The 27,766-nt window shown below is 43.7% G+C and overlaps 1 protein-coding gene across 5 annotated transcripts in view; it reads left to right on the top strand.

The window, feature by feature from the left end:
- Window positions 1–27,766, top strand: part of DRC11 (dynein regulatory complex subunit 11) — a 172,218-nt gene that overhangs the window by 35,631 nt on the left and 108,821 nt on the right. For all 5 annotated transcript variants that reach the window (XM_082466349.1, XM_082466346.1, XM_082466348.1 and 2 more), the window contains one exon: window positions 4,192–4,397. In XM_082466349.1, the coding sequence (XP_082322475.1) occupies window positions 4,192–4,397 (206 nt within the window). The remainder of the gene's footprint in view (window positions 1–4,191; window positions 4,398–27,766) is intronic.

Below are 27,766 nucleotides of genomic sequence, written 5' to 3'. Positions count from 1 at the left end.
GACTAAGTGTAAAGCATCATAAGAGCAGAATAGCTTATCTACAAAGGAACAATCATCAGATTTACAACAAGCTAGTCACTGGCAGCTCTGCCCGTTAGAAGAAGTATCCTCCAGGGTAGCTACTAAACTGCCATTCAAGTGGGAGGGGCCAAATGAGGACATTTTAGAAATGCAAGTACTTAGAATACTTATGGCTGACCATATCCAGTCTGAAAGTTACACTCAAGGACATGCTTCACCACCTAAATGTCCATCAACAGATGAATGGTTAAAGAAGGTGTGCCACATATATACAATGGAATATTACTCAGCCAGAAAAAGGAACGAAATTGTGTCATTTGCAGAGACGTAGATAGACCTAGAGACTGTCATACAGATTGAAGTAAGTCAGAAAGAGAAAAACAAATACCATACGCTAATGCATATATATATGGAATCTAAAAAACAATACTGATGAACCTAGTGGCAGGGCAGGAATAAAGACGCAGATGTAGAGAATGGACTTGAGGACATAGGGTGGGGGAAGGGAAAGCTGGGATGAAGTGAGAGAGTAGCATTGACATATATACACTACCAAATGTAAAATAGATAGCTAGTGGGAAGCAGCCGCATAGCACAGGGAGACCAGCTGGGTGCTTTGTGACCACCTAGAGGGGTGGGATAGGGAGGGTGGAGGGAGACACAAGAGGGAGGGGGTATGGGGATATATGTATACAAATAGCTGATTCACTTTGTTGTACAGCAGCAACTAACACAACTATGTAAAGCAATTATACCCCAATACAGAGGTAAAAAAAAAAAAAAAAAACGGACATGCTTCAGCAAAATGAAAACTGAATAGGAGAAAGAAGACTAAAAAGTGAAACCAAAACAATGGTTAAATTTAAATAGTTACTGGTTTAAAAATTAATCACGATCTGTTATTACACAAAGTTTGAGGGAAAAAGAGTGAACACATGCAGAGGTCCTAGACTTGCTTAAAGAAACAGTAAAAATACTAATGAATTCTAGACATAAATAGAAATATAGGTGGTGATTATGATGTTAAAAATTTCAGAATAACTGGCAGAATATTATAAATAAGATGTATAGTTTCTTAACCACTGCATAGCAAGAATGAACAAAGTTGACTGCATAGACCCAGCAAAAGGTAGGAAAGGAAAAACAAGAAATTGTTTTAGAAAACATAAGATGGCAGAATTAGCTCTGAATATTTTATTTATAGAAATGAATAAAATTCCTCTTTTCTATAATTTTCAGATAGAGTTTTTAATGTACAGTTATATGCTGTTGAAAGGGAGAAACTTGTTGAAAAGTTCAACGCAAAGGGACATAAGAGCTGTGTCAGTGAGTTTGGTTTAACTCGGTAGAATAAGCGCTTGTGTTTATCTTGTTCTTTCTGCCCAGTGGGGAGCGAGGTGAGATCCTGTTCTGAAAGGAAGGATTAAGAGAACAGTGAGACCAATAGCTCCCTCCCTCTGCTTGGCTCTTGCAGCCACACTTACACCTCTTCAGGAGCAGATGGGAGGATTTCTGTCTGCAGAAACTAACCAACTCAAAAGAAAGACATTTGGATACTGATACTCTGATACCTCCAATAAAGCAGCTCTGACCTCACCAGTCAGCAACTCCCCTACACAGCTTCCAGACAGCTCTGGGAGCCTCCCTCCTAAATAAGCGTGAACCACAAAGGGTCACCAGTCACTTAGGAAAGACAGAGACCCAACAGAAAAGAAATTGGAAGAAAAAAAGGGGAAAAATAAAACATAAAAAACAGAATTCTATGGGGCTTCCCTGGTGGCGCAGTGGTTGAGAGTCTGCCTGCCGATGCAGGGGACACGGGTTCGAGCCCTGGTCTGGGAGGGTCCCACATGCCGTGGAGCGACTGGGCCTGTGGGCCACAATTACTGAGCCTGTGGGTCTGGAGCCTGTGCTCCGCAACAGGAGAGGCCACGATGGTGAGAGGCCCCGCACCGCGATGAGGAGTGGCCCCCGGTCGCCGCAACTGGAGGGGGCCCTCGCACAGAAACGAAGACCCAACACAGCCAAAAATAAATAAATTAAAACTAAAGAAATGGCTTTATTTAAAAAAAAAACAAAACAGAATTCTGAAAGTAATAACCTTATGGAAATAAAAGAGGATTATCGAATCCAGAAATTAGAACAAAATGCCCCAAAAAAGGAGAATCAAAGAACAGTTGAAGTGCTGTTGAAGAGTTAAAATATAATAATAGAAACTTCAAAAAATAAAGTTGAAAGAAAAAATTAAGAAAATCTCCTAGAAAATAGCAAAATGACAAAGAGATGGATGAGGGATATGTGTAGAGATGGATGAGGGATACGTGTAAAGATGGATGAGGGGTATGTGTAAAGTTCTGAGAAGAAAAGATCTAAGAAAACAGAGGAAGGAAATTGTAAAGGAACAGTAACCAAAAAAATCCTTGTAACAAAAGGGTATGGATTTTCAGATTTAAAATGGTCCCTGGCTTTAGGTTGTATCCATACCTTGGCTATTGTGAATAATGCTGCAGTGAACAGGGGGGTACAGATATCTTTTTAAGATCTTGATTTCATTTCCTTTGGATGTATACCCAGAAGTGGGATTGCTGGATCATATGGTAGTTCTATTTTTAATTTTTTGAGGAGCCTCCATAGTGTTTTGTATAGTGCCTGCACCAGTTTACATTCCCACCGACAGTGTACAAGGGTTTCAATTTCTCCACATCCATGCCCAACACTTGTCACCTTTTCTCTACTTGATACTGGCCATCCTTTGCTGAATCAGATGATAGTTTTTGGATTCTGGAAGAATCTTTCCTCAGTTTTGCGTGCTATTCACAATGTAAGTGACACAGACACGACACACTTTTATGTTTATCTGCATTATTATTTTCTCTACCGCTTTCTTAAGTCTATACAATCAAATCACAGTAGTAAATCAAGCCCTCATTTGTAGCATTTGCTAATTTCGATGGTGTAAGTATTCCTGTAGCCAACTGCAAGCTGCTAACCCGAATGAACACAGGAAGACACGCACAGAAGTGACAGCATTATTACAGTATTTTCACCTTAGAGATACAACAGACATAATGACATCAAGAGCATAGATGACAATAAAATCCAGTAAAAATAATTATGAAGCGATGAGTTTTTGGTATCGGTAACTTGCGTTGTTAACATAATTTAATCCTAAGTTTATATAATTTAGCATTTAAAAATGACTGTGCCTAACAGCAAGCTTGCAAAATTCCTGAAAATCTATCAACTGGGTCTCATGAGTCATTACAGGCTGGCTCTAGCACACCACTGAATTTGTCCTTAATTTGCTAACTTACCTGGGCTGAATCTCTGAACTCCTTAGAGCTCAGGATCTTTAGCTCATACCTATGATTCCCATGTGTGTTCTTCTTCTCCAAGTCCCTTTTAGTTCTTTCCATCCAAACCCACAAGGTAGCACTTTTATAGATTATTTGACACGGTTCCCTACTGTGACGGACATTACTCTTATCCCACCAACCTCATTTCTTTAGGGGTTCTAAAGAACAGGGATTATGTCTCAAAGTGACTTTGTATTTTCGGTTACCACAACCCTCCACATGTTGCTGGACCAGTGCTGAGCATTTGGTTGGCGTTCTATAGCCAGCCGTTGTTGCCTTTCTGATCAGCAGATGTGGAGAGAGAACATTCTCACAATAAGATGTAATAGCGTGAATGTCTGGAGTCAGCTGAGAATTTCCTGCTCTGGAAGTCTTTAACAATAGAGGGGATGTTTTCAGAGTTGATTTTGGTGTCATTTTTCTTGAAATCAGAACACCCAAACTCTTTTCATCAATTCTTGCTTCATTTACTTTCTAATGCTATATTCTTTTCTCTCCCACTAACCAAGAAGATTTGGAGAACTTTACCTTCTGTAACTTGAATGCTTTTTTGAATGATTTACCAAATAAGCACTTTTTAAGCTAACTACCAGTTTCTGGGAAATAGTACAGAGTGATCCCATACTTCCTCCCCATGGTTGTGAATTACTCCTTCAAGTTCTCCTGCAAGATCTGATTCTTTTGTTCTGTTTGTATTTCTTATGGGTCTTTGGTAGGACACCATTGAAGATACTGACATATTTCATTAGTGTCTAATATTTTTCACCAGCTCTGTAACCTTTATGATCTCAAACCTTTTGGCTTATATTTTCAGAACCCACCTCCTTTGTTTAATGAAGTCAGTGCTGCATTAATCCAGGCTGACAGGGTGACCCACCTGCGGGATAAAGTGCAGGTAAAGCATGAGGAGGAATACAGAGATGCCTTGGTTACAATCAAGGATGACTTGAAACTAATAGAAGGTCCCAACATCAAGGAGAACCTCCAAGATCAGATCCGGCGCTGGTTCATCGAATGCAGGTGAGTGTAGGACATCTGTCCTGGCAGTCTCTTCTGTGGTGGTTGATATTCTTGTGTGTTTTTAAGCACAGAAACATGTTGATATAGATTCATGTGGTTTCCTGGCTTCATTTTAGAAAAGTAGAATGTGAAGGCTAAGAATTTAGGAACTAATTCTTTTTTTAATGAAATTGCTTTTGTTCCTGTTTTTTTTAAAAAAATACAGTCTATGTAATACCTCTATAACCGCATGAAATTGAACATCATGGGTGGATGACACAGCCCCAAGATGGTAGGCTTTCACAGGCCAGGTCTGTCTGAAATCCGAGGGGTCCGGCCACAAGCAATTCATGCTGCCCTTCCTTCTGGGATTTGACCCTAATTGTATGAGGCTTCACAGCCTGTCATGCTCCTTCTCTGTCATAATCCCTTGAAGCAGCTGCTGACTCTGGGACCTGATGCCTGGCCCCCAGGCCTCCCAGGAAATGATGGGAAGGTAGCAGTTCTGGGGACAAGGCATTATGTATATTAAGGCCTTCCTGTATTAAGGGTCTGCCTGTATTAAGGGTCTTCTTTAATGCTCTTAAGTGAAATGTTAAGCAATTTAAAGCTTCTTTTCAAAAGATGGTTTTTGTTTACAAAAGATGTGCTCCTTTATTAGAGAAGTACAGTAGAACAAACACTTGTAGAACACAGTACAAGTTTCCACCCAGTAGAACAAACGCTTTGTAGACAACCCAGTTGGAGCAGCTTTAAAATCTATTTCAAGAGGGGAAGGAAAGAGAGCAGATTGTTGTGATCAGTCCCAGGGCCATGGAAGCAGACTCACCACCTGTTTTCTTTGATGGGTATTGTGCTGTACCACGTTAGGTTCAGAGACACTCAGATTCCAACTTTGATGAGCTCGTCAGGACCAGGGAATTTAACTTGTTGGCAATAGAAAACCAACCTCCTTCTCAAAACATTACATTAAAAGATGTTTAGGGGCTTCCCTGGTGGCGCAGTGGTTGAGAATCTGCCTGCTAATGCAGGGGACACGGGTTCAAGCCCTGGTCTGGGAAGATCCCACATGCCGCGGAGCAACTAAGCCCGTGAGCCACAACTACTGAGCCTGCGCGTCTGGAGCCTGTGCTCCGCAACAAGAGAGGCCGCGATAGTGATAGGCCTGCGCACCGCGATGAAGAGTGGCCCCCGCTCACCGCAAGTGGAGAAAGCCCTCGCACAGAAATGAAGACCCAACACAGCCAAAAATTAATTAATTAATTAATTAATTTTAAAAAAAAAAGATGTTTATATCTGTGGTAGGCAGCCTCCCAGGTGGCCTCCACTGACCCCACCTCTTCCTCTGGTAATGTTCTCCCTTTGAGTGTGATGTAGACCTAGAACTTCACTTCTAAAGAAAAATATATGGGGAACTTCCCTGGTGGACCTGTGGTTAAGACTCCATGCTTCCACTGCAGGGGGCACAGGTTCAATCCCTGGTCAGGGAACTAAGATCCTACATGCTGCACAGCGCAACCAAAAAAAAAAAAAAAAGAATAAAAAGAATATGGCAGGGGACTTCCCTGGTAGTCCAGTGGTAAAGAATCCACCTTACAATGCAGGGGACACGAGTTCGATCCCTGGGCAGGGAACTAAGATCCCACATGCCGCGGGGCAGCTAAGCCCACACGCCACAACTAATGAGCTCACGTGCCTCAACTACAGAGCCCACGTGACCTGGAGCCCTCACGCCACAACTAGAGAAGAGAAAACCCGCACACCACAACTAGAGAGAAGCCCAAGCGCTGCAATGAAAGATCCCATGTGCTGCAATGAAGATCCTGCGTGCCACAACTAAGACCCGACAGAGCCAAAAATAAATTAAATAAATAAATAAATAATAAAAATAAATAAATCTTAAAAAAAAAATACGGCAAAAGCGATGGGGTGGCACTGCCATCTTGCTTGCCTCTTGCCCCCTCACTTGCTTTCACCCCTGGCTTTGAGAGGGGTCAGCTGCTGCCCAGCAGAGGGGCCCCGTGGAAGGAACGGAGGGAGGTTCCTGGTGACAACCAGCAAGGAACTTGGGCCTCCTTCCAGCCTGAGAAGAGCTGAATCTTGTCCACAACCACATGCGTGAACTGGAAGGGCATCCTCCCTGAGGTGAGCCTTCAGATGAGGCTGCAGCCCCAGCCAACACTGTTTGCAGCCTCGTGGGGGACCCCGAGGCAGAGATACCCACCTGAGCCACATCTAGTTCCCTACCCACAGAAACAGTGACACAATAAACATGTGTTGTTTCGGTCACTAAGTGTTGGGGTGTCTTAGCATGCAGCAAGAGATGTCTAACATACATCAATTATTTTACAGTGATTCAGAAAAACTTGAACAGTCATAAACTTCTCTTGTGTTAACTCTGTATAGGATTCTAACATGCTATCTCCTCAATAATACTTAAATTTTATAACAAAGTTTCTTCAGGAATGTTTGATATAACAGTTACATGCTTTTGATTGGGGAGTTCTGTCCTTTATTATATAAATAGAGCTTTTAAATACTTAAGATTTTTTAAAATTCAAAATTGATTAATTTTGTGAGCTTTTCTCTTTATATCGTATTTATCAGGGATATCTTATTGCCAAACGGGATATTTTAAATGAAAGGAATATTTTAAAATGAGAAATTTGACATTGTATTAATTCTGTACTGATAACTGATAATAATAAAGAGATAGAGAAAAGATGCTGATAGGGAGGGAGATATTTATATATGCATATATCCCCTCTTCACTTTATCAGCTTCCTCCTTACTTTTAATTCTGGTGATGGCTTCATGGAGACATAAGATATACATATACGTGTGTGTGTGTGTGTGTGTGTGTGTGTGTGTATATATATATATATATATATATATATACACATACAGGCAGATAGATAGATATCTCAAACTTATCAAATTGTACACTTGAATATGAACAGTTTATTATATATTACACATCCATAAAGCTGTTAGAAATAGATCAAAGATATTACATCAGCAAAGATGTTAGTGTTTGAGTTTTTAAAAAGAGCATGTTTTTTTGTTATTCAAACACCAAAACTCAGTATTCCCATCACTAGCCTTGTTCTCAGACTACCCAGCTACCCCCCTGCCAAACTCCCACTCACAGTATAAGAAAAACTTAATCGGTAACAATTATAGGTAACAGTCTCTTCTGGCTTAAATAGTCTCTTTAAGGTTGACTGTCTATTTTGAGTAAATTTGCAGTCACTTCAGATGCCTCCCTATCGTGAATGTCCCTGTTTTTCTTCCCTTTGTGGCATCTGCCGGCAAAGGGAAGTTACCAACCTTCACAGCATCGGCTGGGGGCCAGCAGAGTGAACAGCATCTGGGCTCGGGCTGTGCCGGCGCCCTGGCTGGTTTCCGCAGGCGGGCGGTGTAGCCATCTGGTCCACGAGGAGAGACCAGGCCACCTGGTCTTTGGGGACTCCCTCCTGTGGCCTGTGGTTTCTGCCACGTGCCCTCAGTCACTGGGCAGCTGCGATTCAGGCCTCTCACTTCCTGAACAGGCCTCATCCCGCTGGGATGCTGGTTCCTTCAGGACCCACACTCCCCAGGAGCATATGGGGTGCCCTTCTCAGGCCTTGGGGGACGGACGGGATCTCTCAGACCCTCCACCAGCAGGTCCCCCCCCCACTCCTGGCTCCGTCCAACCCCATCACATGCTGCACACCCAGGAAGACAAGCACTGCCCAGACGGTCCCTGATGCTCTTCAGCCACTCCGCGTCTCTGCTGCGATCTCAGCACTCATCCCCGCCTCGGCTGAGACCCCTGGAGGATGAGGCCCAAGACGCAGATGGCATCCCCACTTGTCCACCTTCTCCTCCCTTCCCCCACCACTCTGCCTCACCAACTTCTTGTTCAAATCCATCCTCCTTATGAAACCCTCCCTGAGTGCTTCCCTGCAGTTCCTCTCCATCTCCTCCTTGAGCTCTGCCCGCATCTTCCCCTTCCCCCTCCAGGCGATCTGCATGATCACAGAAACTGGAGCCTTGCTTCCTGAGAAATAGCTGTGCAGCCTTGGGCAAGTCTCTTAACCTCTCTGTGCTGTCAGTCTCCTCATCTGTGATACGAGAACCTATTTTGTGGGGTTGTTAAGATATGAGAAACTTCGACCCCAGGATGCAGACCATTATTATTCCTACCGTATTGTGCACATCTGCTCATTCATATGACCCTCCCCCAGATAAATGGCAAGCCCCGTGAGGACAGTGCCTGGTGCTGAGGAGAGAGTGGTGGAGACATTTCCCATCCAAGCAGTGGGTAGTGCAAGCCAGCAGTATTGGCGTTTTCCTTTCTTATCTAATTACATAATTGTGTCTGGAGGAAATATACTCAGCATGATTTTGTGCAATCATGGAAATTTAAGTAGAGAGGCATTGTTTCAAAAGAACTGTCTTCTGATTAAATCACCTTGGTTTATAATTGAAACCTTCATTTTCATAGTTAATGAAGATGATATGCCCTGTGTTCATGAACTTTCCTTATCAGCAGCTTTCCTCCCTTTTCTCAGGACATCAGAGAACAGATGCCCACAACCATGTTTTCTACAAATGAAATAATTCTTTACTTTTAGATAGACTTTTATAATCCAATTTATTGTTAGGTGATATAACAAAGTTGAAAGCACTATGTACAATTATAACTCCAAATAAGCTAAAATATATAAAATATACGTATACACACATATACATATATACAAAGATATATTCACACATGCCTTTAATTTATTAAATATATGTTTGCATATGGATGGGAAATTTCTGGAAGGGTACACTAGAAACTTTGTTAGCATGGCCACCTCTGGGGACAAGAGTAGTGATGTTACTTTTATCTCATATTCTCCTGTACGCTTAGAAGTCTTTCTTTCAATAAGTATTATTTTTATAATGAAAAAGCCTAGTTAAAAATATATTAGAAGAAAAAGAAAGGCAAGAAGTTAATTTGGGATAATCCAAAATAAACATTTGAAATGTTAAAACACCCTAATTTTTTAAAAAGTATATTGATGCAATACCTGCAGAACACTCCTGGAAATTCTTTTGATGAAAGAATAGGGCGCCTTGAGGCTGGCAGTAACTGCGCGTTGCTCCCCCATCTGAGGTGCTGGGAGGGTCATGGGAGGCTCCTGATGGCCTCCTGGGAGCAGCCCCTCCCATTGGCTCTGGGCTTTCTTTGAAGACCCAGCCCTCCTGGCCAGTCCCCTTGAGAACATTCCATCCTGCTGTTACTGACCTGACAATTTGGAGGCTGAGTTAGAGCAGCTCCCATGGGTATGCTCTGTGTAATTCACAGAGACGTAAAGATCCCTCCTTTTGAAGTGATGTAAGGTCGAGGGAGGATTTATTTTCATAATTGGATTACATTTATCTGATTGACTTTGATAAAATCCCTTTCCTTGCTTTTTTAAATCAAAGACAAATAAAAAGCAAATATTGTCTTTTGAAACATGAAACATGATCAGTCTTCAGGATAAATTCCAACAGGACATACAGTGACAACTAAAAAATGACTAGAAGTTACAAATATAAACTCCCACAATTTTGAACACTAATTCTTAGCTGATTTAATCAATACTTGTAGTTGCCAAAAGTTGCCCAGTATTTTATCAAATACTAGGATTTGTGGTTCAAGTTGATTTTTAAATTATTTTAAAGGAAGTCTTTTTTTTTCCAATGTTAAAACTAATACATGCTCATTGTAGAAAATTTACAAGACAGAGTTTAAAGAAGAAAATTTAAATTGTCTATAATTTTAGTAGACAGAGATAGCTACTATAAAAATTTTTGGTAAATTGCCTTCCCGTATTTTTCTCTCATGTATATATTTTAATTACAGTTTTATGAATCCTTTTTCTAATTTTTAAAAATTTAACACTGGGTTTCCCTATGTCCTTAAAATATTTTGCAAAAAGATGTCTTTCATGATTGCTTAACGTTCTGTTGGATGGATGGACTAGCTAATGAATCAGTGATCATCTTTTTAATATTTTGTCAAATTGATAAGAGAACAGTGCTGTCCCTTAGTTTGCATTTATTTTATTATTTGGAAGGGTTGAAAAATCTTTTGGACTTTTTGTCAGTAGCATTTCTTCTGTGAACTGCCCTGTCATTCATATGCTTCCCTTTGTGATGTCTTTTTTCTTAAGTGACCTCTAAAATGTAGTATGTATATATAAAGTAGTTTAACCCTTGCATTAATTTGTGATTACTGCTGTAATGCATGACCACAAACCTGGTGGCTTAAACCAATAGAAATTTATTTTCTTCTCGTTCTGGAAGTCAGGAGTCTGAAATCACGGACTCAGCAGGTCTGTGCTCCCTCTGAAAGCTCTAGGGGAGAGTCGGTTCTTCACATCTTCCGCTTCCGGAGGCTGCCGACACTCCTTGGCTCATGGCTGCATCACTCCAATCTCTGCCTGTGGTCATTTGCCTCCTCCTCTTCTGTGTGTCTCATCTCTCTCTGTTCTTATGAGACACTTATGATTTCATTTAGGGCCCACCAGGATAATCTTATCCCAAGATTCTTAATCACATCTCAAATATAGATATCTTTTTTCTTATGAATAACATTCAGTCTCCAGGGATCAGGACCCAATATCTTTGGTGGCTGTTATTCAGCCCACCACAATCCTCAACAACCCCATGAGATAAGTACTCTTCTTTCTTTCATTCGCTGGCAGCGTTCCTAATGAAGGACAAAACGAGAAGTTTGTAGTACTCTCGATCAGCCCTGTCCAATAGGACTTTCTGCAGTGGTGGAATTGGTCTGATGTGTACTGTCTACTCCAGTAGCCACCAGCCACATACAGCTATTGAGCACTTGAAAGATGGTAGGGTGACTGAGGAGCTGAATCTTTAATTTAATTTAATTTTAATTCATTCAAATTTAAGTTTAGATAACCAAGTGTCATTAGGGGCTACCATATTGTATGGCACAGTCGTGGGGATACTTGTTTCCAGAAAATCTCTTGCTATAATTAATATTTCTTTTGTCTTGGGACCTGTCATAAACCGTCATCTAAGTGTTACGATCCACGGATGAGCTTCATTTTAAAGTATCATAAAGTAACCTCATCCAACCCCTTAGGGTGATAAAGGAGAACCTTGAAGTCCATGGGACTGTGGGCTCTTGTCCCTGAAGATGCAACAGCCTCTCCCCCATTTCCCTCACGAGCATCAGAGCCACCTGAGTAGCTGTCAGCTCTGAAAACTGGGCCGAATCCAGGCCTTTGTGTCTTTGCAATTGGTCCTGTGTGGACCATTTCTCCCCACCTGCATTTTTTAACTTAGTTTGTTGAAACTATGCCTGGCATCCAGCTCACCTTCAACCTAGAGAGAAGTAAGACCCTCAAATGGGGTGACAGCTCTAGGATTGGCCCTGCGGCAGTTCTCCTGGGATTTTAGCAGATTCCTTTTAATCCATGCAATCTTGAGGAATCTGGAAGTGATAGTAAATTACACAGCCTTATTCCATTTTTTAAGCCAACACACAGTCAATGAGAGGTGATGGCTAAGAGGAGGAGCTCTGGGGCTTGGGATGATCTTCGTCCTCAGCAAGGTGAGCCTGACTGCGAAATGAAATGCCAGTGCCTCTTTTTTTTTTTTTTTTTTTTTTTTGCCAGTGCCTCTTAATCTTATGATGTGATGGCATCTATCATGCTCTCTATAATAAACAAATACATTACAAATCACACACACACACACACACACAGGAGGAGTGGTCTGAGAGCCAGGCTGCCTGGGTTCAAGTCCCAGCTCTAGCACTTACAGACTGTGTGTCCTTGAACCAGTTCCTTAACCTCTCTGTGTCTCCATTTCCTCAACTTAAAATGAGGATATTAACAGTATCGACCTCATAGATAGGATAACATAGACTAATACATATAAAGCCCTTAGAGTAATGTGTCGCACATGATACAGCCTCAGTAATTGTTTTAAACGTGTAGGAAGGCCGGCACATTCTCAGACACACAGTTTGCAGTTTGGAAGAGTTGCCATGGCCATAGTGCCCAGCGTTTTCACTCCTGGGTCTGGAGCCTTTATATTCGCAGCCGTAAGCATCTTTTCAAGTGCTGCATCCTGCAGGAGAGACTGGCTGGGGATGGAGGCAGGGGAGGAAGGGCTGCCAGGGCTGGGGGTGGGGATAAAACTGAGGGGTAATAACAGGGTAAGCAGACAAAAATTAGACAGGGTGGAATGTGCTTTTAGTCCCTAGGGTGGGGAAGCCAGGACGTGACATGTCTACAGATCAGCAGCAGACATACATCCTTCCTGGAAGAGGCCTTGGAATGCTTTGTTAATTTTTTTGATTAAAAAAATTAAGATATAATTTAAATGCGGTAAAGTTCACCCTTCTGTGTACAGTTCTGCGGGTTAAGCTTTGTCATTTTAAGGTATGTGGACCTGGAGAGACCTGCAGATTTGTCTCTCGCCTCCACAGTTTATGCCAGTTTAGGGCTCCAGGAGTTTACACTGGAGGGGGCTCAAGAATTATCTGCAAGTGGAGAGAATGGTGCACTCACCACCCAGGAGAGCTCCCGGACATGTGCAGAAATTTGCTGAGGATGGGGATGTGTTCGGAGCGAGGCGGAACGACAGAGTTTCCCATCAGCCTGGAAAAGTGGATGTCTCTTTCGGAAAAGACTTTCGGATCTCTCCCATCCAGCCTCCAATGCTGCCCCCCTGCCAGGACCTCCTGGGCCTGCACCCGCTTCCATCACTGTTCACTCCTTCTGGACTTGCGTACCTGTCTACTGCTCCTCCAAGAGGGACCTCGCCAGGTGCTTCCCACAGATGCTCTTCTGGGATCCCGAGGCTCAGAAAGGCTGAGTGCCTTACTCGGGTTCATGGCTCATGAGAGGTCATTCATACTCCAGTCTCTTGATTCCAAAAGCCATGATGCTCCCACAACGGCAAATGTGTCTCCTCGTTCTGAGCATTCCAGCAACAGAAGGCTCGTCCTGTGTGTCTTGGGCTCCGTGGTCATTTCATAGGAAAAGATGGCAGTTGCCCAAGGCCAAGTTGCTCACTAGGTACCGCCTGGAAACCAGGAGCTTTCCTTGTTCCTGACTCCTTCTCTGTCCCTGCTTCTAAGCCTCTTCCCGCAGAGTGAGGTGATGGTCTGTGTAGGTAAAAGGGAGAAAGGCAGAGAGGAATCGTGGGATTTGAGAAAACTGGCTGACTCCAGTTATTTTACAGGTGACAAAAGGGACTCAGAGGAGTCAGGTAACTTGGCTAAAAACTTGGGTCGCTACGGGCAGAACTAAAACCAGGGTGAGCAGAGGCTTTCTGAAGCCTGATCATTGTGTAAAACGAGATCGGTTCTCAGGGAAAGGTTCAGAATTGTTCGGAGGACTTTTAAGGACATCGGAAAGAAACCACTAGAATGTTCACGATAGATATCTTCCCGGGACTGGGACCACGGCTCTGTTTGTTCTTTTCCTTCGTATTCCAAACTTTCTACATTGAGCATGAGTTACTTTCAGAAAGAAGAAAGAAATTTCAGGAGGACAGGGGGAAAGGGATGGCCAGGGGAGGTGATTAGGGGTCGTTATTTTGAATTCCTTGTGTAATTATATTTTCAGTGAATTCTCAAAAGCAGCTGTGGTCTGTAGAGGAGATGTGAACACATGTGGATTACTCCTATGAGAAGGTGAATAGCTTTTTCTTTTCTGCCATTCGCTTCGGTGGAAAATATGTTAGGTTGAATGGAGGACATAAGAAGAGGTGGGTGAGAAATCAAGGTTATTCACAGAGGCCTTGGGGACAGGTGCACACCTGCGTGAAAACGCGTATTTTGCTGTCAGTCGTTACAGTAAATCAAACTAAGAACACCCAGCAGCTACAGGCTCTCTGGGCTTATCCAGGCACTGGGTCATGGTTCTTTGAGATCCCAATTTCATTTCCTTTGGTTATATACCCAGAAGTGGGATTGCTGGATCACATGGTAACTCTATTTTTAATTTTTTAAGGAACCTCTCATACTGTTTTCCATAATGACTGAACCAATTTACATTCTCACCAACAGTGTTCAAGGGTTCCCTTTTCTCCACATTCTCGTCAACACTTACCTTTCCTCTTCTGATAACAGCCATCCTAACAGATGTGAGGTGACATTTCATTGTTATTTCAATGTACATTTCCCTGATGATTAGTGATGTTGAGCATCTTTTCATGTACCTGTTGGCCACTTGTATGTCTTCTTTGAGAAATATTTATTCACTTCCTTTGCCCATTTTTAAGCCAGGTTATTTGGGGGTCTTCTGCTATCGAGTTGTAGGAGATCTTTATATATTTTGTATATTAGTCCCTTGTCACATGTGTGCTTTGTGAATCCTTTCTCCCATTCTGTAGGCTGCCTTTTCATTTTGTGGATGGTTTCCTTTGCTGCACACAAGTTTTTAGTTTGATGTGCTTCCACCTGTCTATTTTTGCTTTGGTTGCCTGTGTTTTTGGTGTCGAATTTCTAACACGCTCCTGGGAGCTGCTAAGAGTCCTGGTCCTGGGATTATACTTGGAGCAGCCTTGGGCTAGAGGCACTGCCACCCTCTGCACGCCTTCCAGGGAGGTGGGAAAGTGTAGGCAATCGCCTTAAGGAGTGTCAGAAAACCACTGAAAAAATTAAAACCAGTATTATCCTGGGAACGTGAAAGCCCCCAAATCTACTGACTCTCTGCTGAAGTCACTGGAAGCCGCCTCCTTCATAGGTACTTAATACATTGCAAGGCAGGGCAAACTGTTCTTTGGATATGGAGCCTTTGGGTTTGTTTCAGCAGGCTCTTGATTTTTGTGTCGTATGGTGACATATGTCAACACACGTGTTGCTTCAGACAGAAATTATCATGCCTTTATGTTTCATAAATAGGTGTTTGTCACTTGATAGAATTAAGGTCAGAGGATCTTCAGAATTAACCTTTATACTCTAAAGCTTCCCTTTTCTGTAATTCACTCTGTTGCTGTTTATGAAAGATTAATTTTGAAAGTAACGCATGGGAAATGAGTCTAAAATGTAAACATCTGTAAAGTTTCGTTTCCTAAACTTTCTGGACTCTTGAGTTAGGAAGGGCAGTGACTCACTCCTTTAAATGAGGAAGAGTCTATGGATGAATGATGTCTGGGGTTTAGAACTATAGGTGCATGAACAGAAATGGACGGCCGTCTATTTAAATAGAAAATTCTCTGCATTCCTTCCTAAAGTGATTTGTTCTTGCTTGGGTATGAATTTTTTATACAGATAAATATTTCAGACAAAAGGTGAAAATAAAGCATATATATCATTTTCTCAACAAAAGAGTCACCAAAGTCTAAATAATCAATTACATCATCTGTAGTATATTGTTCCTTTGAATAAAAAAAAAAAAGTGAGCGCAGGGCAGGGAGGTTCCTGTAGGATTCAAGCATGAGCAACGATAATACTTTGGAATCAAGAAGGAAGCTTCCTCCTGGAGTAGTAACTGCTAATCATAACCCACTAATAAGTAGAACCATCAATGAATAAATCAGATTTTGTAATGTGCCACTGAGAAATCGCCTTGCTTTGCACTAGACTTTTTCCACCTCTCCTTTGAGAGATGGCAAACCCCTCAGTTTCCCAGCGAGGGCCATGGTAATTAAGTCCATGTGTAGCCAATTGCCTTTATTGAGTGTAAGTGAATTTATAGGCAGCAAGTGACACTTTTGGAGGCTTCTGTGCGATGGCACAAGCTGCTTTCTTTAGAACACAAGAGAAATTTATGAACCTGCTGACATTAATGGAGGTGGTTGGATGACTTGGGGGGGACCAGCCAGAAACCCCTCCCTCCATATATTTTTCATACTTGGTAAAACACAGATAAATCTCTGCCCTGGGCGTCTGAAACGGTGGGACCGTTGAAGCTCAGTGTCAGAGCTCAGGGGAAAAATTTATCATTTTAGTAGTTCTGCTTTCTAAATCACTGCAGACTCTAGAGCTGGTCCTTTTCACGTTTGTGAAAGAATTTTTGACAATATGCATAAATTTTTAATCAGCCCTAACTTTACCAAATGTTCTGTGCTTCACGTTTGCTAGCTGAAACATAGAAGGCATGGGTGTTTTTCTCTTCAGGCTCCCTTAAATAAAAGAATGTAAAGGCAGGTGGGTCTGTTGAAGGTGATTTTTATAAGAAAGTAACATTAATCATTGAATATTCTGTAAGAAATTAACATTGCCCTTCCCCCATTAACATTGTCATATATGAATTATAGCTTCTAGAGCTGAAAGGAACTTTAGAAATTGTCTGATAGACACACATTCCTTACTTTTTAATAACGAATGAATAAACCTAGTTCAACAGCATTGTTTGGAGGAGAGGGAAACGTACCAGCCTCCCACAGTGATGGAGCGATTTGCTCAAATCACACCTCTGATTAGTGGGAGCAGCCCGCTTTATTTTTATTTTTATTTTTTTATTTTTTTGATGCGGACCATTTTCAAAGTCTTTATTGAATTTGTTACAATATTGCTTCTGTTTCATGTTTTTGGGTTTTTTTGTGTTGTTTTTTTTTTTGGCCGCGAGGCATGTGGGATCCTAGCTCCCGACCAGGGATCAAAGCCACACCCCCTGCATTGGAAGGCAAAGACTTAACCACTGGACCACCAGGGAAGTTCTTCCAGCTTTATTACTGGAACCTAAACCACCCGTGTGCTTACCTTGGCCGTCAGCTCAGCTCTGCCTGTGTAAAGTGCCAGGCAGGGGAGCGGAGCCTGCAGGTTCTCGAGTTGCTCCAAGCTTGGTTCTGCTGGGGCAGCCGGTGAAACTTGCTAAGCTTCAGTTTTCTCATCTGAAAAATGTTGACGGCAAAAATAGCACCCACCTCACAGGGCTGTTGGGAGGATTAAAGGAGACCATGATCTCAAGTTATGAGCACATAGTGCTTAAAAAGGAATATATTACCATGGAGGATCCTTTGCAAATCATTTCAATGTGGTCACTAGATCAGGTTATCCAGAAATAACATTGCATTTTAAATAAAGATCCAAGGTCATCTCATTTAAGCCATTCAGTTTATAGGAGAGAACCAGCAGCCAATATAGAACGGAATCTGCCCAGTGGGGTCCTAGGACCTCGCCCTTTCTAGCTGGACAGGCCATTTGACTTGAAGGAGCCGCTGCTACTCGTGAAATCATCAACTTTGCCCAACATATCCCCTGTCTTGAGGCTGATTTTGGTTACGTGATATAAATGACAGTCCAGTAATCTGAAAAGAGAGGAGAAAAATCCTCGGACACAAAATATACCCAAATGCGTTTCTGGTCCCTCCTCTTAACGGCCAGAAGCCCAGGGCCTAGACCTTGCCTCCCTCTGTTCCCTGCCCTTCTCGGTGTCCATGGTAACCTCATCCAGGCTCACAGTGTTCCATTCCATCCCTGTTTGGTTGACTCCCAAATGCGAATCCCCAGCCCGGAGCGCTCGCTCTCCTAAACTCCAGACGTGGGGATCCCACTGCCCACTCAGTATCCCCACAGAGATGCACTTGGGGGGGCGGCATCTCAGGCTCCACACATCCAGAAGTGCACTGGCATCTTATCCTCCCAAACCTGCCCCACACAGCCTCCCACCGCAGCAGATGTGAACCCACACGTCCAGTCTCTTACCGTCACCCCGACTCTTCATCTTCTCTCAGCCCAGCCTGCAGTCGGCCAGAAAATCCCATTGGCTCTACCTTCCAAATATGCCCCAAGCCCACCGACCTCTCAGGCCTCTGACTTCGCCACCACCTGAGGTCTGAGCTGCATCAGCCCCAGCCTGATGAACCCACCTCCCTGCAACCACCCGGGCTCCCCAAAATCTGTTTTCAGGATGATGCCAGTGTATTCACCACCTATTGCTGCGTACGTAACAGTTATCACTCAGACTTACGAACTTAGTGACTTAAAAACCACACCCACTGCAGCTCCCACGGTCTCTGTGGGTCAGGAGTCTGGGCTTAGCTGCATCCTCTGCTCAGGGTCTCACAAGACTGCGGTCAAGTTCTCACCTGCTTCCACGCTCTCCTGGCTGTGGGCAGGGTTCGGCCCCTGAGGACCTCAGTTCTTTGCTGTTGGCTGGAGGCCGCCCCCGGCTCCTTGCCAGGTGGGCCTCTCACCATGGCAGCTTGCTTCACCGAAGCCAGCAAGAGAGAGAGTCTGGGAGAGAGGTGGGGATTACAGCCGTAGAGAGCCATCGGGGAAGTGACGTCCTGTCCTCATGCTTCCTGTGTTCTGTTGGCTACAAGCCAGTCCTGGGTCCCAGCCCCACTCAAAAGGAAGGAGACACACAAAGGTGTGGACACCAAGACACAGAGAACTCAGGGGCTGCCTCAGAGTCTGTGGCCACAGAGAGGAAGAATCATCCTTCCAAAACCTAAGGCAGGTCTTGACCCTGCCTTAAAAAGTGGCTCCCTTTCCTCTCCAGAAAGGCAGGTTCGGGCTCGGTGCCCTGCGGCCACTGACAGTCCTGGCTTTCCTTGGGGCAGCCCAGGGGCACCTCCTTCTTGGAGCGTCGCCGTGACCAGGCCCCGGGAGCCGCCTCCACAGGGACTCTAGTGCCTGGGAGATACGCTTCCACAGTCTCTGCTCCCAGAACTGTCCCCAGTGCATGTTTTGTGGTTTCTTCTAATGAAATCTGGGAGAAGGGAAATTACAGGCTTCCACTTACGTCACTGAATCCTCAGTGTGCAGGCTAGAAAATTATGTGTCATGATTATTGTTCTTGAGTCATTTCCAACTTGTTTGTGTTTTGATTTTTCTGTCTCACTTGTTCTTTCAGATAGGACTTTTAGGTTTCCAAGTCATTCAAAATTAGACACAGGTGTTTATTCCCAGAAATATAAATAGTTCAGTGGTCGGAGAATGCAATATTATGTACATCAGGAAAAACAATATTATCATTTCAGGTCATGCAAAAAAATTATTTGATGAAATGGAACGCCCACTTCTTCTTGAAAAAATTTAAAAACAAAGACAAGGGTTAATTCTTAGCATAATAAAATGTAAGCTGAATAAAAACAAGGATTTTTTTTATCTTCTGTTTACTGCTTTTTCCCTGTGCCTAGTACGGTGTCTGGCACATAGTTCTGAATGAGTGAATGAATGAATGAAACATCAAGTATTCTTTAAAACAAAAGAGAGCTCTACACTTAATGAGGAAACATTATAGGTCGTCCCACAAACGGAAAGGAAAATTTGGATGACTTTGTCCCCTAATAATTAGTGCCGTAATATAAATTATTATCAATATAATGACATCAAAAGGAAACAATATTTTTAAAAATATAGCAAAATGTATTTTTTAAAAAATCAACCACAGACTAAGTATGAAAGAGAAATATATGAAAGTTTAAGAAGTCTATAAATGTTAAAAGGAAGAAATTTTAAAAGACTTGAATAAATGGTGAGACATGCCATATTTCTGGTTAAACAGAAAGATGACATGATTGCTCTGGGTAATTGATAGAGAGGACACAATTTCAATTAAAGTCCCAACAGGATTATTTATTGAACTTGAAAACATAATTATTAAAGTCATTAGGATTAAAATAAGAAAATAAGAACCATAAGGAAGAACAAATGGCACTTTATTTTCAAGAATATTATAAGGAAAAATAAGGTATTGATATAAATGCATTACACTAATATAAAAGCACAAGCATAAATCAGTGAAACAAAGTAGAGAGCCCAGGAACTGACAAACATAAATGGAAATAAATAGCATATGATAAATTAAGTTTAAAAAGTAATAAGAATGGAAAAAATATACTTGCAATAACTAGATTGCCTTAATTGCTAAAGCCAACAAGCAGTCGAAAGCTGAATGGAGAACTTAACTTCCCTAGAGAAAGGTCACAATTTTCTAACTATGGAATCTAAACTGTTTTCCTCTGGCTGTAAAAATGACAAGGTCTTTATAATAATCAAACCCTAAAATAAGACAAAAAAGGAAGTCAACCAAAAATAAAATTTATTTTTTATTGTACATTATTTTACCTTACCATTTTATTTAATTACAAACATGATTTCTATTTGTCATAGCAAGGAAAGCAATACTGAAATATGTACAGAAAAAAATGAATGGTCTCCTCCCTCCAGGCCCTCTCTCTGAGCTAATCCTGGTGGACAGTGCACGCATTCCTCCTGCACCTGCAAACATAAACACAGACGTACAAGGCTCTCCTGTCCCCTTTTCTTTTGATAACCCAGGTCACTCCCCAGCCCAGTCTTTCCCCTTAATAGTCTACCTTTAACATCCCCTCTGTCCACATAGAGCAGACTAGTCTTTATGAGAATTGAATTTATTCATCCACCTAAGTATTTATTAAGTGCTGGTGGTGAAAAGGTAAAGAGGAACAGGTGAAGTCTAGTCCCGATGCTGGATTCCACAGTGGGGCTTTACCATAATTACATAAGCATTCCCCACTGGGTGATTATTTGCAGTCTCTCATTACAGTTTTTATTTTTTACAGCTTTTGCTAGTACAAATGGTGCATCACAAAATATCTCTGCTTTTACTTCAGTAAGGATTCCCAATAGTGGAATTGTTGGGTTAAAAGTTGTGTACATGTGAAAGTATATAACACAAACTTGATAGCTAAAGAATTAAGGAATCCATTGTCTAAGGGTTTATGCAAAGCCAGTCAGTGACTGTGATTAGTAGAGACATCCTGGGCTTCTAGGCAGAATCCCAAGGTTAGAATTGAGGCACTTCTGTAAGGAACCGTTTGCCTTTGGAAAAGTCACTTAGACTCTCGGATTTTCCAACTTCCTCCTTTGCAAAATGGACAAAAGTGCTTAGCTCACAGAATTTCTGTAAGGATGAAATGAGAAACAATTTTTGAAAGGCGTGTGTGAAAACGCTTTGTAAACCTGCCTGCAACAAACACACAGTCGATGATCATTTCTGCTAAGTAAGTGGGTCCAAGAGGTAAGGAGACAGTTACACAAATGCACATGCACATAGCAGTTAGCAAAGTGCCAACCTCAGTAGCAGCTAAAGAAATGCAAATTCAATTTGGGCTTCCATTTTACACCCAAACTTTCATTTTACACCCAAAACCCATAAAGGCATCCGAGGAAGAGGAAAGCCAATGCGTTGGTGTGATAGGTGAAACAGGCTGCAGGGGGCACTCAGAACTGCCTGGTGGGTTTGTGTTTGAATTCTGTTCTTTCCAGGAAGTGACCAGAGCTTTTCTCTGGGTACTTCCATCATGGGTACCGCCTCCCCACCCCCAGCCCCAGAATAATTGGCTGGGACAGGGGGTTGTAGTTATACTGAACTTTAATTCTTCCCATTTAAAATAATGAGCCATCAGCATCCTGCCCAGAGCCTCTTGACTTTCAAGAACAGGTTGCTGCTGTTAGGAGATGCCTGTGAGGTGTGAACTAAGGTCACCTGAATTGATGTGAGTTTTGATGCTCGGACGGGCCAGGCTGGCACCTCGGTGTCTGAGTGCTGTGCCGCAGAGCCCAGGTGCCTGCCTCCAGACCGTGAAGCCATTTTTCAGGCACAAAAAGGAAATGGCAACAACACTGGCTGAGTCACGCAGATGCCGGACAAACGCTACTTGTACAAGATAAAATGTGGGCTACTTCCCACCTCCCTGTGTGAGATGAGGGAGGGGGCAGGTCTGTTTGCCCCTGGCCTCAGACAGGGTGGAGACAGGCTTCCACAGTGCCCCAGGCAGGAGTTCTTCACTTAGGCTACAAGATGTGCAGGACGCATGTCATATCTGCAGGGCCAAAGACAGATTGAAAGCCCAATCATCGACCAAGGGTTTGGATGGAGGTTTGGACCAAGGGTTTGGATGGGGGTTTCGGGACGAAATTAAGTGAGAACAGTTTGGGATCAGATGATGGGATGGCTGGGGATTCAGAGTCATTGCTTTACACACGTGAACCCTGCCTGGAAGCTCCTTCAGGGGAGAGATGGTGCAGGTCCCACTTAAGAGGCGAGGACTTGGAGGCCGTTATCCTAGATAACTTTGATCATGAAATGTGGATGGGATGCTTTCTGAGTCTGTAACTAAGATTGGTATCAATAGAAGAAGCTGGAAGAAATGTCAGATTCCTAGAGCTTTCCAACCCTGGAGCAACTGCCACGTGCCATCACTTAGAAGGCTAATTCTCTGGTGGGGAGGGGGGCTTGATGGCTTCTCAGCTTCTTTCTTTTGTAAGTTTCCAGGAGAAATCCAAATTTAGTGGTAAGGAGGTGTCACTTGTTTTTGAAAAATATTCAACAATCTCTAGTTTGTTGATAAATCTAAAGTTTGATAAATAATATATTTCATATTCAGCATTCCTATTCAAATTTTCCTAAATACTTTTTATTTTACTTTTTTATTTTACTTTATTTTATTTTATTTTCTAACTGACAAAGCAAAAAGACTTTAATGGGAAGGGGTGCCCGGGTGGAGAGCAGTAGGGTAAGGGAACCCAGGAGAACTGCTCTTCCTAAATACTTTTTAGGGAATGGATTTAATGAATACCTGGAAGTTTATCTTTTGGAAATTATACTTAATACTAATTAAATATTGTTCCAAAAAGTGAATTCTTGCTTTTAGAAAAAAATGTAATCCCCATGAGACGTGCCAGCATTTGCTTGGTGGTGACTAAATGGGGACTAGGAGTGCAGAAATGTCTGGTGAATCCTATCTTGTCAAGTTCCAGATCCCTTTCTCAAGCTTTGTGTTCTTGGGTGGTTTTCACCTTTCTTGTTTCTCCTGTTCTGTAGATGCGGGTGAAATGTATATAGTTGAGGTGATTTTTCATGCAGCCGTGTGATGAGATCCATTTTCTGCATCACTTGGTGCATCTGATGGTTTGGATGCCCATTTGAAGAACCTGCTTTGGCCTTGCCTATTGCAGCAATTTGAGGGCAAATGGAAATTAGTTGGTGGCGGGCGGGGGGAGGGAGTGGCACAGCGGGGAGGGTACTAGCCCAAGCCCGCACGTTAACTTTGAAAATCAGCCAGACGATGAAAGTTCAAAGGTAACCAAATGTCTGTGGAATTAAGATTCAAGCTACAATTGAGGGAAAGCTGTGATTTAAATAATCACCATGTACCACGTCAGGATCTTTACCATGTAATGATTTTGCAGAGGATTTTGTGTTAACATTTCCTTTAAGTAGAAAAGAATTCCCGCGTCTATGAAAGTACTTTCCAAATGCACATCCCTCAGCAAGACCTTTGGCTGTGAGATAAGAGGGAACCTACTGTATTTGGTCAAACATGTACTTTACGCAAGGTAGTCAGGGAAGGCCTCTGTGATATGATGCCATTTGAACAAAGCCTTAAAGCGAGTGGGTGTGTGTTTTTTCTCTCTGAACGTGAACACCTGTCTGAGGAGGGGGCATCGGGGTAGACGGAGGAGAAGCTGGAACGATGAGAAGGTGGAGGAGGGCAGGAAGGCAGCAGGGCAGTACCAGGGAAGCTGTAGTAAGTGGAGGAACCAGGTAAATCACCATCTGAACCAGGAGACTTGAAAGAATGAAAGGGGGTGCTGTTGTCAATTACACATAACTGGGCCTGTCCCCAGGAAAGCGGGCCATAAGTTAACCTAATTACGTGAGCGTTGGTTTCATTTGGAGGGAGAGTTTTGGCAAACTCGGAGCAGAGAAACGGCAGGATATGACTTATGTTTTAAAAACATCACTCTGGCTGCTACGTGGAGGGGAGCAGGGGTGCAGAGGGGCAGCAGGGAGACCAGTTAATCCCAGTAACACAAGTACAAGATAAGGATGGCTCGGATCAGTGCGGGTAAGAAAAGTGGTTGGATTCTAGACATAGAATTGGAAGGTAGAACCAGCAGGGTTTGCCGATGGATTGAACTGAGGTGTGAACGAGGGAGACGAGCCCAGGATTCTAGGGTTTTGCCCTTGCAGCAACTGGAAGATGAGTTTCCATGTTCTGAAATGGGGAAGTACAAGAGGAGGGGGAGGTTTGGGAGAGGAGGTGAGCACAAGGGTGGAGGTTGGGGCATTTACGTCTGAGACACTCACTGCACTTCTGAAGGGAGACACTGGGCAGGCAGGTGAGTGTATGAGTGTGTGGTCCAGGGGAGAGACGAAGGCAGGAGACATGGTGATGGGGCGATGAAGCCTGCAGGGGGTGTTTAAAGCCAAGAAGCTACATGAGATCCTAAGGGGTGAGCATGGAAGAGAAGAACCCAAGGGCCGAGCCCGGGGTCCCCCAGCATTTACAGGTGGGAAGGCAAGGTTCTGGCAGAGAAGGCTGAGCAGGTGGTCGGTGGGGGGAGGAGAACTCAGAGGGAAGCCAATCACAAATCATTTCGGGAGGAAGGGAGGGTCTAGAACTCACACTGCTTCCAGGCCACGTCCTGTGAGCCCCTTCTCTGTAAGGCAGAGAAGGAGGTGCCAAATAGACAGAAGAGGGGGAGGTGAGAGATGGAAGGAAGCCAGGAGGATCCCAAGCTGGAAGCCAAGGAAGAGAACCTTCCAGAAAAAAGGACTTTGTCATCTGATGGATCAAGAGAGAGCAACGTGGTAAAACACCCTGGGAAGCCAGCACATCAAACTCACTGATAAACTTGTTTACTTAGTTTGTGGGGGAGATGGAAGCCCAAGATCACGGGGTCAGCAGGGTCGGCTCCTTCCGAGGCTGAAGGGAGAAGCTGCAGATGCCCCCTTCTCCCTGAGTCTCTTCACATCATCTGCCCTCTTGGTGTGTCTGTGTCTGTGCCCTAATCTCCCTTGTTTATAAGGACACCAGTCATATTGGATGAGGGCATCACCTCATCTTAACTAATTCCATCTGCAAGGACCCTATTTCCACAGGCGGTCACGTTCTGAGGTCCCGGGGGCTGGGACTTCAGCCTATGGATTTGGGGAGGGACACAGTTTGGTCCGTAACACCTCGTGGGAACTATTTTAATGGAGCCAGTGAATGTGAAGGACTTGAAAAGCTGGAGTGTGGAGGTGAGCAGGGAGATGCGTGAGAAGCTGGGGTATGAGTATTCACAGACGTAGACCACAAACTGGTGGTTACCAGTGCGGGGGGCATACAGGGGTGGGCAGTGGGAGGTACAAACTACTGGGTGTAAGATGGGCTCAAGGGTGTACTGTACAACACGGGGAATAGAGCCAGTATTTTGTAATAACTATAAATGGAGTGTAACGTTTAAATATTGATTTGAAAAGTTTTAATAAAACAAAACGGAGGATGATAGTTTTCTAAATGAGAGAGGCCTGAGCTTGTTTCAGATGCACAGGGAAGCATCCAGTCATGAGAGAGAAAGGGCCCAGGGGGAGTGGGAGGAATGAGACGGTAGGGGGCCTCGAGACGCACCACCAGGCTGGCCTGGGTCCCGGGAGCAGCCTCCCTTCCACTAATGAGGGTGGGAGAGCCGGAGGGTCTGGGCTGGACCACTGTCCCTGTCCGATGGCAGCTTCGCTCTCCTCCACCCCGCTGCATTTGGGCAGAGCCCTGGTTGGGGGGGCGCGGGGGAAAGGGGAAGGATCCCCTCTGGGCTGAGACCCCATCACTCTGCAATTCCAGGTGTTTGAATAATGTCCATGTTCACACGATGTGTCGGCTCTGAGCTCCGTGGCGGGTTTGACAGGCCTGAACAGACACCCTGGGTGTCCCGGCAAACGTAAACCAGACACTGTTTCCACTTTGAATCTTTCCTGACACCATGTCGTTAGGGGTCTTCGGCTGCTCCCCTAGAGGTCCCCACACGGGCTGTCACCTGCGGTCGATGCGGTCAGCCCCCCGGCTCTTTGCACCTGAAACACCGTGGGAGCCGAAATAGTATTTCCGGTCACTCGTCTCCAAGTATAAGTCATCTGTGCCCTGGAGCTCCCCAGCTCCACACTGTGCCGAGTTCCAAGTGCTGACACGCTCGTCACTTCTCAGCTTCCTTACGCTCAGCAAGAGAGGCGCTGATTGCGTCTGGGTTCCGAGCCTCGTTATTCTGGAGACGGAAGGCCGTGTCCCATCTCTGCCCCAGAGCACAGCTGAGAACGTGGTGGTGAAAAGCCAGCAGCCAAGGAAACGTGAAACAGAATTCGAGAACTGTTTTCTCCCAGCGTGCTGTAAGTGGCGGAGTCTCAGTGCGAACCCCGGGCAGCCTTGGACATCACGAAACAGGGGTGCAGCAGCTGTGGGAACGGAGGTCCCCTTGCCGCAGAGGGAGGGCGTGGGGCGTCGTGAGAACAGAGAAGGGGTGTGTGTGAGAGAAAGAGCTGTCAGGTTAGGCTGTCATTTTCTACATACGAATTTTAAAAGATAGCTTTTAAATGTGTGCCCGACGACAGTTCTTACATTCTTTAAGGATAAGACCTTCAATTTTAAATTATGATTAATTATTTAAACTGTCACTAAAAAACTAAATATATTCATTTATCTATTTGAAATAAATATATTTTTAATAATATATTTGCAAAAAGTACTGTGAAAAATATAAAATTATCAAATCTTACTCTGACGATTGATGGGTAACATAAAAGAGTTCCATTTTAGTAACGGCACATGTGAATCCTTTTTGATTTTAATTTATGTAAGTGTCTAGGTTTGTTTTGAGTCCTCAAAAACACCCAAGCTTTACAATGAAACAATAACACTTTGCAATGGAATTGCTTGTGAAGTTGGTCGTCAAAGGAATAAGGTGAGTGGGTGTGAAGAAGGGAAAGTGCTCTAACTTTTTTTTTTTTTTTTAGGAATTCCTTTATTTTTATTATTTATTTATTTATTTATTTTTAGCTGTGTTGGATCTTCGTTTCTGTGCGAGGGCTTTCTTTAGTTGCGGCAAGTGGGGGCCGCTCTTCATCGCGGTGTGTGGGCCTCTCACCCTCGCAGCCTCTCCTGTTGCGGAGCACAGGCTCCAGACGCCCAGACTCAGTAGTTGTGGCTCATGGGCCCAGTTGCTCCGCGACATGTGGGATCTTCCCAGACCAGGGCTCGAACCCGTGTCCCCTGCATTGGCAGGCAGACTCTCAACCACTGCGCCACCAGGGAGGCCCACGCTCTAACTTTTAATTCAGTTGTATTCCTGGTTTTTATCCAAGATCGTGTAGGCTGAATGATGCACAGATGAGACAGAACACGGTCAGGCACGTTAACAAGGTTTGAGATACGAGTCTCGTAGACAAGCAGGATCTGGGGCCAGATCTGTGCATCTGCCCTGTGGCTGTGGAGTGTGAGCTGCATGAGGACGAGGTCTGACATCTTTTAACCTTCAGATCACTGTCTTCCATTGCAGCATCCAGAATCTAGTTGGTACTAAATAGATGTTTGTTGATTGACTATGTGCATGAATGGATGGATGCCTAGAAGGATGGATGGATGGATGGATGGACGGATGGATGGATGGATGGATGGACGGATGGATGGAT

This window comes from Balaenoptera physalus (genome assembly GCF_965194825.1).
Source record: "Balaenoptera physalus genome assembly, chromosome: 6".
NCBI lineage: Eukaryota > Metazoa > Chordata > Mammalia > Artiodactyla > Balaenopteridae > Balaenoptera > Balaenoptera physalus.
This window is presented reverse-complemented; position numbering and strand designations above follow the sequence as displayed.